The sequence below is a fragment of the Hyperolius riggenbachi genome, chromosome 7 (assembly GCF_040937935.1).
Source record: "Hyperolius riggenbachi isolate aHypRig1 chromosome 7, aHypRig1.pri, whole genome shotgun sequence".
NCBI classification, from domain to species: domain Eukaryota; kingdom Metazoa; phylum Chordata; class Amphibia; order Anura; family Hyperoliidae; genus Hyperolius; species Hyperolius riggenbachi.
Window position 1 is genome coordinate 30,019,428 of NC_090652.1, and position 12,716 is coordinate 30,032,143.

A 12,716-nucleotide genomic window follows, 5' to 3' on the forward strand; every position below is an offset into this window, starting at 1 on the left:
CCATGCTATCTCAGAAAAAACACAGATATAAGTAGATAAAGACTTGCTCTACTTACATAGCATATGTATTGCACTGTCCATATTTTAATTTTAGTGATTTCTCTATAGTAAAAAAAAGAGAAAATCCTTCTTAGCATTTCCCATTTTAACTGTGGCTATTTTGAAGCCAATTCTGATGTAATTTCCTCCCATAGTCTCCTCTGCCTGATTTTCCAGCCCCTCACATAGAAGTGCATTGTCTCAGCATGAGAAATATTCAATCAGAGAGGAACAGAGGTGTGAGAGGGGAAAACAGGAGGGAAAGAGGCTGCAGCCAATTAGGCTGCATTAGTTACGTCTGAGTAAGAAGTAGAGAAGCAAAAAAGGACAACCCAGCATGCCCTGCAACTTCCTTTTTGTGTACCAAATTTTGTGTGTACCAAATAAGAGTCAGGTAAACTGGGGGATGATCATTTATCAACAAGAAAAGTAATAGTGATTTTAACTTTTGGATTGCCTGATTAGCATCCTAATTACTTGTTTACCGGATAAAAACAAAGAATTGATTTTTTCATTTTATGCCAGACAGTTACACTTTAACCTGCTCTCACCTGCCAGATTTTGTGATAATCATTTCCGTCCCAATGGCGTGGAATTGCTTCCAGAGGTCGCTGTTCTCCAGGATCATCTTGACGTTCCCCGGTAGTTTGGGGGTGTCACATGGTGGCTGCAGCTGGCCAAACCCCAAAGCGGGGCCAGGGGGCAGAGAGAGGGGCGTCAGTGGGGCGGCACCCAGAATCCTCTGGGAGGAGTCCAGCGCTGGGAACAGTCCATCGTATCGTTGGCTAGGAGGGACATCCAACTCTGTTGCAAAGACATAAAGTAGGTGTTAGCGTATACTAGAACCATGGACTGATTTACTAAAGTTGGGCAAAAATGGTGAAAAAAAATCATCCTGCAAAATGTAGACATTGTCAGGGTGACCAAAAGGTTAGGAACCTTGCGACTTTGAGGTCACATGCAGCCCAATGAAAAGGTTTATTTTTTTTTCTGCATTTTACTACTGCTACCGTGTTTCCCCTAAAATAAGATCTCCCCCGAAAATAAGGTCTAGCTTATATTTCAAGAATGCTTGAAATATACTGTATACACTCGCATATAAGCTGACCCGTGTATAAGTCGAGGTACCCACTTTTCCTTCAGGAACTAGGAAAAAGTGATTGACTCTGTATAAGCCCTCTTCACAGTAGCCAGATGTGCCTCCAGTACAAGTCATTCCCTCTCGTCATAGCCAGATGTGCCCTAAGGATGATACAGCTGTGTCTCAAGACGCCACTAGATCATAGATATGAAACACAGCGATTGCCACACAGGAAAAATCCCCGATCAGTGCACCACTGACACGTTGCTTGCACGCTCCACTCCACAAGCCTAGGGGGCATGGACACAGCAGGGACCCAGCCGGCAAAAGTAGGATCACTAGTGTACGATCCTTACGCTCCCCTGCCAGTAAAAAAACCTGCTCCACCATCCGTTCTGCTCCACTGACTTGTATATAATCCGAGGGGGTAACTTTTCTGCTAATTTTTTGTGCTGAAAAATTAGGCTTATATGCAAGTATATAAGGTAAGACCCCCCCCCCCTCCCAAAAAATAGGCCCTATCTTTTTTTTCGGGGGGGGGGGGGGTTAATATAAGACACTTTCTTATATTCGGGAAAACTTTGAAATACAAAAATCAATGTTTTGATCTACTTATATGATAGCATTGCTGATCATAGCGCTGTAGTTTACCCCACATACACAATCTGGGCAATTTTTAAGAGCAGACTACATCATTATTTCACTCCCTATATACAGAGCAGGGTTATCCACCAGGCAACCTAGGCAGGTGCCTGGGGCCTAGTGGGTGTCAAGTAGGGATGATCAATGACATGCAAATATTTCTGAGATCATGCAAATGTGTGCAGCTTGAAAATGGACAAATCATTTTAAGCCTGGGTGGGACTTGATTGGTTCATTTTCGAGCTGCATATATTTGCATGAAAATTTACATAATCCTGCATGAAGTCGGAAATATTTGCATCTTATTGATCATCACTAGTGTCAATGTGCCCACCAGCCACCTTCTCTGACCACTTCCTTCACTTCCGCTTACGCAAAACACCACAAGGGGGCCCAAATCTACTATCTTGCCCAAGGCCTCCATCTCTGCCTATATAGCATTAAAAGCTGCATCCAACTTGTATTTAGGGCCAGTGCACACCAGAAAGCGCTGGCATAATCACAAACGCTCAGCGCTTTTTGAAGTGATTTTTCAGAGCGATTCTAGGCATGTTTGGAGCTATTTTCTAGGCATGTGCCTAGCGATTTTTGGAGCGTTTTGGTGTAGCGGTTTTTATTTTTTGTTACAGTAGAGCTGGAACTGAACAGCCTCTGTAACAAGGAGTCACCTCACTGCCACTTCCTCCAGCACGGACCTCCAGAGCCTCTGGTTAGGATCTTACAGAGTTCTGTCTTTGCCTGTTCTGTAGCTGTCAGGAAAGCAGCCAATCAGCAGTCTCTGAGTCACATGATCACTGTGACTAACCAATCACAGAGATGGCATGTAGAGCAACAGGCTGTTGGCAATAGTATCTGCTGACCAGAGATGGTCAATGACATGCTAATAATGCTGGATTGCATGTTAAGTAAGGACTGGTACACACCTAGGGCTCGATTCACTAAACCGTGATAACTCACATGTCACACCTTATTAAAGATATCACACCTTATGAAAAGATATCACACCTTATCAAAGATATCACATGTTATCAAAGTTAACACGCCTTCTCAGAGTAGCATAGCGAGCGCTACGAACCCGCAGGGGCTCAGGGCAAGACAAGTGCCATTGCCAATTAGCAGGCATAAGTTCGTAGTGCTCGCTATGCTACTCTGATAAGGCATGGCAACTCTGATAAGGTGTGATATTTGAGTTATCACGGTTTAGTGAATCTAGCCCCAACAGCGCTTCTGATCACTTTGAGAAGTGCTTGGCTAATGTAGTTGAATGGGATGGAGCACACCAGAGCGATGAGCTTTTTTCCCGAAGCAAACTCGGGTCCTGCAGCATTTCTGCTGATTTCTGAGGCGATTCAGCCTCAATGTTGTGTATAGGAAAGTGGAAAATCGCTCTGAAAAGCGCTATATCGCAGCAATTTTCCAAGCGTTTTTGTTAAAGAAGCTGTTCAGTTACAGCTTTACTGCAAACAAAAAAAAAAAGGTCCACCAAAATGCTCCAAAAAATGCATGTGTGTCATTGCATGTGTGTAAAATCGCTCTGAACAGGCCTAGAATCGCTCCAAAAATCATTTCAAAAAGCGATGAGCATTTGCGATTTACGCTAGCGCGTTTTGGTGTGCACTGGGCCTGGCTGTTGGCAGAGCACTAATGGCCCATACTCATGGGCAACTTTTTTGGCCTGTCGCCAGCACACGTGAGTGTGTGCGCGACAGGCCGGCGACAGCTCGTCGCCAGGTCCCTCCGCGTACACACGCGGAAGAGGGACCAGCGGTGCGACGGAAGCTGTCGCCGACGTTCCTCCTCCCCCCGCCGGAAGCGGCGTATTGTTTATGAAGGTTGCTGTCGCTAGTCCGCATACTCACGCGGACTAGCGACAATTGCGGCGGAGATGGGGTCAATCGCCTGGCGACATCAGCGACGAGCGACGGTTCAGGGTGCGCGCCCGTGCAACGCCGCATACTCACGGGCAACCTGTCGCCGCAACACGCGCGTGCCGCGTGTTGCGGCGACAATTGTAGCCCGTGAGTATGGGCCATAATTCTCAGTGACTGTCTGCAGGGCATTACATCTCAGTTACTGTCTGCAGAGCTACAAATGTCAGTGACTGTCTGCAGAGCAACAAATGTCAGTGACTGTCTGCAAAGCACTAAATCTCAGAGACTGCCTGCAGGGCACTACATCATGATCTCAGTGACTGTCTGCAGAGCAACAAATGTCAGTGATTGTCTGCAGAGCAACAAATGTCAGTGACTGTCTGCAGAGCAACAAATGTCAGTGACTGTCTGCAAAGCACTACATCTCAGAGACTGCCTGCAGGGCACTACATCTCAGTGACTGTCTGCAGAGCACTAAATCTCAGTGACTGTCTGCAGAGCACTAAATCTCAGTGACTGTCTGCAGAGCACTAAATCTCAAAGACTGTCTGCAGAGCACTAAATCTCAAAGACTGTCTGCAGAGCACTAAATCTCAGTAAATGTTTGCTGAGCAGTTAACTTCAGTGACTGTCTGCAGAACATCAAATCTCAGCTACTCTCTGTACAACAACAAATTTCACTTACCCTTTGTTGTGTACCAACTCTCATTCCAGAAACCCACTGGGAGTGATTTTTAATCGCTAGTGATTTGAAAAAGCTCTTGCTAATGCAATGCTAGGGGGGAGTTTTATAAAATCACATCGCTCAAGTGGGATCACACCCATAGCATTACATTAGCAAGAGCTTTAAAATCGCAAAGCGCTCAGAAAAGCACTCCTAGTGGGTTTCTGGCCTCAGTGATCTCTGTAGACTGAGCAACCAGATCTCATTGACTTTATGTAGAGCACGAAATCTCAGTGAATCTCTGTACAGTGCCTAATCTCAGTTACCATTTGTAGCGTACCAAATTTCAGTGATGTTTGTAATGCACAATATCTCAGCAAATCTCTGTAGAGCAACAAATCTAAATTACTGTCTGAAGAGCACCACATCTGAGTGACTGTCTACAGAGCACCAAATCTATGTCTTCTCTGTAGAACATCAAAACTCAGTGAATCTCTGTATATCACCAAATCTCAATGAACCTGTGTAGAGCACAAAATCTCAGTCACTCTCTGTACAGCATCAAATCTCAGTGACTGTCTGGTGAGCACTAAATCTCAGTGACTGCAGAGCGCCAAATCTCAGTGACTGCTGAGCACTAAATCTCAATGATTGCAGTGTGCCAAATCTCAGTGACTGTCTGCTGAGCACTAAATCTCAGTGACTGCAGAGCACCAAATCTCAGTGACTGTCTGTACAGCACAAATCTCTGTAAAACCCCAAATCTCAGTGACTGAAGAGCACCAAATCTCAGTGACTCTCTGTACAGCACCAAATCTCAGTTACCCTCTGTAGCATACCAACTCTGTAGAGCAACAAATCTGAATGACTGTCTGAAGAGCATCAAATCTATTTGACTATCTGTAATGCACCAAATCTCTGTGATCTCTGCAGAGCACCAAATCTCAGTGAATGTCTTTACAATGCCTAATCTCAGTTAGCCTTCGTAGTGTATCAAATATCAGTGATCTCTGTATTGTACAATATCTCCACAATTCCTGTAAAGCAACAAATCTAAATGACTGTCTGAAGAGAGCCACATCTCAGTGACTGTCTTCAAGCACCAAACCTCTGTGATCTCAGTAGAGCATCAAATCTCAGTGACTCTCTGCACAGCATCAAATCTCAGTGAATCTCTGCACAGCATCCAATCTCATTGAATCTCTGTAGAGCACAACATCTCAGCAAATCTCTTTAAAACAACAAATCTCAGTGACTGCAGAGTACCGAATCTCAGTGACTCTCTGTACAGTGCCTAATCTCAGTTACCCTTTTTAGTGTATCAAATCTCAGTGATCTCTATAGAGCAACAAATCTGAATGATTGATGAGCACCAAATCTCATGAGGCTTTACTTACACAATCTGCTCAGAGTATTCAAAATCTGTTGATCCTCATACTACACGGTGGTAAAATTGGTTGGTAATTGGCCAATCATAACTGAAAAGATAACATCTGGGAAGATTTGCATGTCACAGTCTGACAGAACTGGCCCTATCCAATTCACTTTTTCTTTTAGTTTTTTTCTAGGATATCATTTTCATCTTCTGTTTAAAATAACTTTTTAAACCTCCAGCAAGAAAGAAAATACTTAAAATAGTTTTGACAGTACTTTTCCACCATTCAAAAATGATCAAAACCATGATTCAAAAAGTGGATCGCAGCAGTTTTTTTTGACGAATTGCGATCACCGGCCAGCACAATTCTCGATGCGATTGCACTACGTTCCCGATGGGTGTACGGCGCAAATGCAGATAGTGGAGAGCACAGCTCGTGCAATCTCAAGCGCAGGTGATTTGCGCTTGCGATCGCGCTTGCTAGTGATAAAAGGCTCTAAAAGGTGTGTAAACATGAAAATGCCCTGTATTAACATTCAAATGATTTAAAGTGGATCCGAGATAAACTTTTACTCATTGCATAATTGTGTTCCTTTCATATAGTTTATAGGGCATCCCTCAAGCCAAATACTTTTTTTGTTTTAATACTTTAATTCCCTTTAATCTAAACAAGCCTTGCCCACAGCTCCTTTTGTGCCTTGTTACTGTAGCAAGGGCTTATGGGAGCTCAGTCTGGCAGGAGGAGGAGGAGGTTACTAGCCATTGATTTCAGAGGCAGAGGGGAGGAGGGAGGAGGAGGGGGGACTGAATTTACACACAGGCAAGCTGATAGCATCTCTGGGCCTTAGCCTGTGACAGTGTGACAAACAGAACATGACTGCCCTCATTGTATCACAGGATGAAATAATCATATTCTGTTGAAGCTGTTTGCAGCTAGATATGCTGTGTAATCTATCTAAACTTTAGGTAACATATATAGACAAGTTACTTGTTATAGTTCATTTTTCATCTCGGATCCGCTTTAATCTTTCACAGCAGTGTACAAAGAGGCTTGTCAATCAGTCAGTGTGATAGAAGTCATGTGATTGCAGATGTGTGCTCACACAGGGGTAGTAAGAACTGTTTGTAGTAAGTTCAGGCATGCCCACTAAGTGACTGCGGGGTTTCACACACACATTCTAAGTGATGCAGAGGCAAGGAGGCCAGCACACTAAGTGACCTACAGGCCCTTTTACACTTGCAGGTAATTCCTGTTTTGCACTATCCTATTTTACCGCAAGGGGGCGCAAAAAGCTATGAAAGTCTACGGAGACTTACACACTTATTGCGGTGTGGCGATGTAAAGGCAGCAACGCGTTACTGCAAGCACATCGCTTAAAGAGAAACTCCGGCCAAGAATTGAACTTTATCCCAATCAGTAGCTGATACCCCCTTTTACATGAGAAATCTATTCCTTTTCACAAACAGACCATCAGGGGCGCTGTATGACTGATATTGTGGTGAAAACCCTCCCACAGGAAATTCTGAGGACCGTGGTACTCCTGGCAGTTTCCTGTCTGTGAACCTTGTTGCATTGTGGGAAATATCTGTTTACAGCTGTTTCCAACTGCCAAAACAGCAAGCAGCAGCTACATCACCTGCCAACAGTAAAACTGTCACCAGTAATAAATGTCAGAATGTAAATCAGGGATTTAAAAGATTTTACAATGGGCAAACACTGACTAAATCATTTATACATAATTATTGTAAAAATGAAGCACTTTTTTATATTACACTGGAGTTCCTCTTTAACGCACGGTACTTGGGGTAACGGAAGTCTATGAGCGATGCGCAAAGTTTAAACACCGGAGAGTGGTGCACCACAGCTCACATGTGCGGCCCAATGGGAATCCAAGTGATGTACTTCCTGCCCAGCAGGGAGTACGTTACTGAGCGAGGGGCGGCGTTATGCATATGGCTCTGTTGGCGCACTCTGCAGCAGGGTCATGATTGTCGTTTTTTAGCGTTGAAGTGGGATGCAGCAGAGGCATTGCACTGCAACACAAAAATCAATTGTAAAACCGGCTACAGAGATGTCATTTCATCCTGAATTACACAATTCTGCCAATAGTACTCAAAATCTGTTGGTCATCATAATACATGAAGGAGATAAAATTACCCAGTCATTGGTCAATCAAAATTGAAGATGTGTAGCAGGCTTAAATCTGGCAAAGGGGAGGACCAGCTTAAAGAGGAACTCCAGCCTAAACAAACATAGTGTCATTAAGTTACATTAGTTATGTTGATTAAAACAGATAGGTAATATAATCTCTTACCCACCCTGTTTTAAAAAAACAGGCAAATGTTTGATTTCATGAGGGCAGCAATCTTTTTGGTTGAAAGGAGGTGACAGGGAGCATGAGACACAGTTCCAACTGTCCTGTGTCCTGATAACCCCTCCCAGTTGCTAGGCAACGTGAATAACAACATAGGAAATCCCATCATGCTCTGCACAGCATCAGGGAAAAAAAGCCCGGGCTTTTTTTCTTTGATGGGTGGAGCTTAGATAAAAATGCAGCTAAAAATGATGTTTTGGTAAGAAAAACAAAGTTCTGATGCTGTGAAACTGTTAAAGAAACACCAAGCCTTTTCAGTTCTGCTGAGTAGATTTTTAGTCCGGAGGTTCACTTTAAGGTGCCAATTAACAGTAAAAGTTTACAAGAATGGTCAAATCAAACAATTAAAGGAAATTGTTGCAACTTAAACCAACAACATCCAAATACACTACAGTTCAATTGCAATAAATACAAAAACATCCCACCACACCAATCAACAAAATGCTTTACGAAAGATCAACACTCTAATTGTTCATAATTGAACCATAGCTGTAATTGCTTCTGTGTGCATACAATTTGATCACATTATGGGATGATAATACAGTGGAACTTTGGATTGTACAGTGGAGCCTTGGCTTGCGAGTTTAATTCGTTCCAGAAACAGGTTTGTAATCCAAAGCACTCTTATATCAAAGTAAATTTCCCCATAAGGATTAATGGAAACTCAAGTGAATCATTCCACAATCCAAAAACAGTTATAGAAAAATATTTACTACAAGGCACTGTACTGTATTAGTAAACTATACTATAACTAAGAGCTTGTTCACACTAGAGGCGTTTTTGCCATTTTTTAATTAAGCGCTGGTGATTTTCAAAATCGCCCTGAAAGCACTGGTGCCATGATTCTCTATGAGAAAGTTCACATCTGAGCAGGGGCCATTTTTGAGGTTTAGGAAAAACGCAAAACGCTCACAAAATCACAAGATCACAAAAAGCAATTGCGTTCGAGTTTTTAAGAATAAACACATTGCATTTATTATTTTCCGGATCAAAGAGTTCACTTCCTGACTGACGTCAGGATGGAATCGCAATCGCTCTGCAAAAGCGCTTAGAAAAGCAGTTAAAAAAATAAATAAAAAACAGCGCGCAGGTAATTGCCGGGAATCGGGGAAAAAAAACTCCACAAAACCCGCCCAACGCGGACCGACATGTGGACGGAACGCAATGTGAACGAGGCCAAACAGAATCATTGGTATCTGTTGGCTCACACCAACCTTTTTGTGCGTGATTGTAACAGGGAACTTATCCAGTGACAGTTGCTGTTGGTTACTTTTTAGGATTTGACATTGTGCAGTCTCTACACTCAGATTAAGTACAATGATGCAGCGTCAAAGGGAGAATAACCATTGGCTCAGTTGTGATGACGTGACATGCGGCGTGTATGTTCTGTGCTTGTATATCAAGATGCTGCTTGTTTATCAAGTCAAAATTTCATAAAACATTTGGCTTGTCTTGCAAAGTGCTCTTAAATCAAGTTACTTGTAATCGAAGGTTTTACTGTCTTGAATCGCTGATATAAAATTGTGTTGTTAAATGCAAAGTACCCATACAACTACCGATTTGGAGCATCCCATTCCATAATTAATATCGAATTGGATGAAAAAATTTAGGGGCTAAAATTGGTTGCATGATTCGTTCGAATCGTGCATGAATCGTTCGGACATGCTGCAAGATGTTGGGCCGACATGCTCAATCAGGTGCGTGGCATTAACGGCATGCAATTATCACAAACGACAAAGGCAACGGAAACCCATTGCGTTATCGTACATAGGGCACGTGTGTGGCACGCAACCACATGGGGCACAAATCCAGAGTGCAGAGACAGCGGCGGATGGCTAGTAAGGTACAACTGCTTGGGGGGGCTCATTTCACATTAGGGTGACAGCGGCTGGGGGCGGCAAAGCAACGAGGTGGCATCATGAGGCCGATTCCCGAAAGATCTCATGCTGAAATTGTTTGGAAATCGGTCTGCGGTTTATGGCGCACAACAGATCTTTCTCTGATCAGATTTGATCTGTCTCTAGGTCGATCTGCCCATACATCATCTTATGTATGGGCTCCTTTAGGGCTGTTGCGTCCAAGCTTATTTACAGAGGGATTCTGCACTCTTATCTTATCCTGAGGATGGACACATGGGAGGGTTGGCTACTGTGTGTTCCTTCTTACTATTCCCATAGACCTGAGGTCCTATTCCCATAGACCTGAGGTCAGTCACAAGCTGCTCCATGTCTCAACTAGGTGCTAAATAGACCCCTAAGTCCTGCTAATTGGAGCCCTGCTGGGAGCCACATTAATGAGATGGGTGGATTACCTCCTGTTCCCTAATAAACTAAACTCAAACCAGATCCAGCCAGGGGACCTCCAAAATGTAACAGAACACACCAAAGAACCTCACAATGGACCTCTTCAGAACCTCACAAGAGCACACCAAAGAACGTCACACGGGACAAGGATCTCTTCAGAACCTCACAAGAACACACCAAAGAACCTCACACTGGACCTCTACAGAACCTCACAAGAGCACACCAAAGAACCTCACACTGGACAAGGATCTCTTCAGAACCTCACAAGAGCATACCAAAGAACCTCACACTGGACCTCTTCAGAACCTCACAAGAACACACCAAAGAACCTCATACTGCACAAGGATCTCTTCAGAGCCTCACAAGAACACACTAAAGAACTTCACACTGCACAAGGATCTCTTCAGAACCTCACAAGAACACACCAAAGAACCTCACACTGGACAAGGATCTCTTCAGAACCTCACAAGAAAACACCAAAGAACCTCACATGGGACAAGGATCTCTTCAGAACCTCACAAGAACACTCCAAAGAACCTCACACTGGACAAGGATCTCTTCAGAACCTCACAAGAACACTCCAAAGAACCTCACACTGGACAAGGATCTCTTCAGAACCTCACAAGAACACTCCAAAGAACCTCACACTGGACAAGGATCTCTTCAGAACCTAATAAGAACACTCCAAAGAACCTCACACTGGACAAGGATCTCTTCAGAACCTCACAAGAACACACCAAAGAACCTCACACTGGACAAGGATCTCTTCAGAACCTCACAAGAACACACCAAAAAACCTCACACTGGACAAGGATCTCTTCAGAATCTCACAAGAACACACCAAAGAACCTCACACTGGACTTCTTCAGAACCTCACAAGAACACACCAAAAAACCTCACACGGGACAAGGATCTCTTCAGAATCTCACAAGAACACACCAAAGAACCTCACACTGTACTTCTTCAGAACCTCACAAGAACACACCAAAGAACCTCACACTGGACTTCTTCAGAACCTCACAAGAGCACACCAAAGAACCTCACACTGGACCTCGTCAGAACCTCACAAGAACACACCAAAGAACCTCACCCGGGACAAGGATCTCTTCAGAACCTCACAAGAACACACCAAATAACCTCACACTGGACAAGGATCTCTTCAGAACCTCACAAGAACACACCAAAGAACCTCACACTGGACTTCTTCAGAACCTCACAAGACCACACCAAAGAACCTCACACTGGACTTCTTCAGAACCTCACAAGAACACACCAAAGAACCTCACACTGGACTTCTTCAGAACCTCACAAGAACACACCAAAGAACCTCACCCAGGACAAGGATCTCTTCAGAACCTCACAAGAACACACCAAAGAACCTCACACTGGACCTCGTCAGAACCACACAAGACCAAACCAAAAAACCTCACACTGGACAAGGACCTCTTCAGAACCTCACAAGGACCCAAGGCCCGGACCTCGCCACAGCCTCTCAAATATGTACTGTATGTAGCTAACCAGAGCTGTTAAACTTTGGATCCTATAAAGGCTTCCTCGTACTTGTTGCTGCTCACTGGGATCCGCCTTAACATCGGGGCCGCGCTCATCTTGTGGTATGGGCGCAGCAATGCTGGACCCACGGAGCACAGCCACGCCTGCATAGTAGCATGGAGCCGCTCGTGCTTGCTCATGCTCCAGCTTATTGTGCAGGTGAGGCTCTACTCATGCAGGCACAGCGCGACCCTGCACATGCTTAAAGATGACAGTGGCCTGCTCAGAATTCTAACAAGCCTGATCAGATTTCTTAGGAGCAGCAACAGGGGACAGGAGTACGCCGTGGGCAGCCACTACAGGATCCAGAGGCTTCCCTCTCCTTAGGTAAGTATACCCCTTTTGAGCCGAGCTTTGGCTCGGGTACTGTTTAAATAGAAAGCGTAACCAAGAATTGAACTTCATCCCAATCAGTAACTGATACCCCCTTTCCCATGAGAAATATTTTCCTTTTCTCAAACAGATCATCAGGGGGCTCAGTATGGCTAATATTGTGGTGAAACCCCTCCCATAGTGTGATGTCAGGACCATGGTTTTGACATCACACTGTGGGAGCCTTGTTGCATTGTGGGAAATAACAGCTGTTTCCAATTGCCAAAAAAGCAAGCAGCATTTCCTTCTACTTACATCATCTGCCAGCAGTAAAATGTCACCATGTGATAAATGTCAGAATGTAAATCAGGGAGAGGAAAGATTTTACAATGGGCAAACACTGACTAAATCATTTATACATAATGATTGTAAAAATGAAACACTTTTTATTACATTGTTTTTACTGGAGTTCCTCTTTAAGGTGCGTACACTTACATTATTAC

The 12,716-nt window shown here is 43.9% G+C and overlaps 1 protein-coding gene across 1 annotated transcript in view; it reads right to left on the reverse strand.

Moving 5' to 3' along the window:
• Positions 1-10,274, reverse strand: part of TBX6 (T-box transcription factor 6) — a 29,684-nt gene extending 19,410 nt beyond the window's left edge. Inside the window, exons 1-2 of the mRNA XM_068247170.1 lie at positions 10,214-10,274; positions 591-843 (exon numbers count right to left, since the gene is read on the reverse strand). Of these exons, the coding sequence (XP_068103271.1) occupies positions 591-843; positions 10,214-10,274 (314 nt within the window). The remainder of the gene's footprint in view (positions 1-590; positions 844-10,213) is intronic.
• Between the last annotated feature and the right edge of the window lie 2,442 nt (positions 10,275-12,716).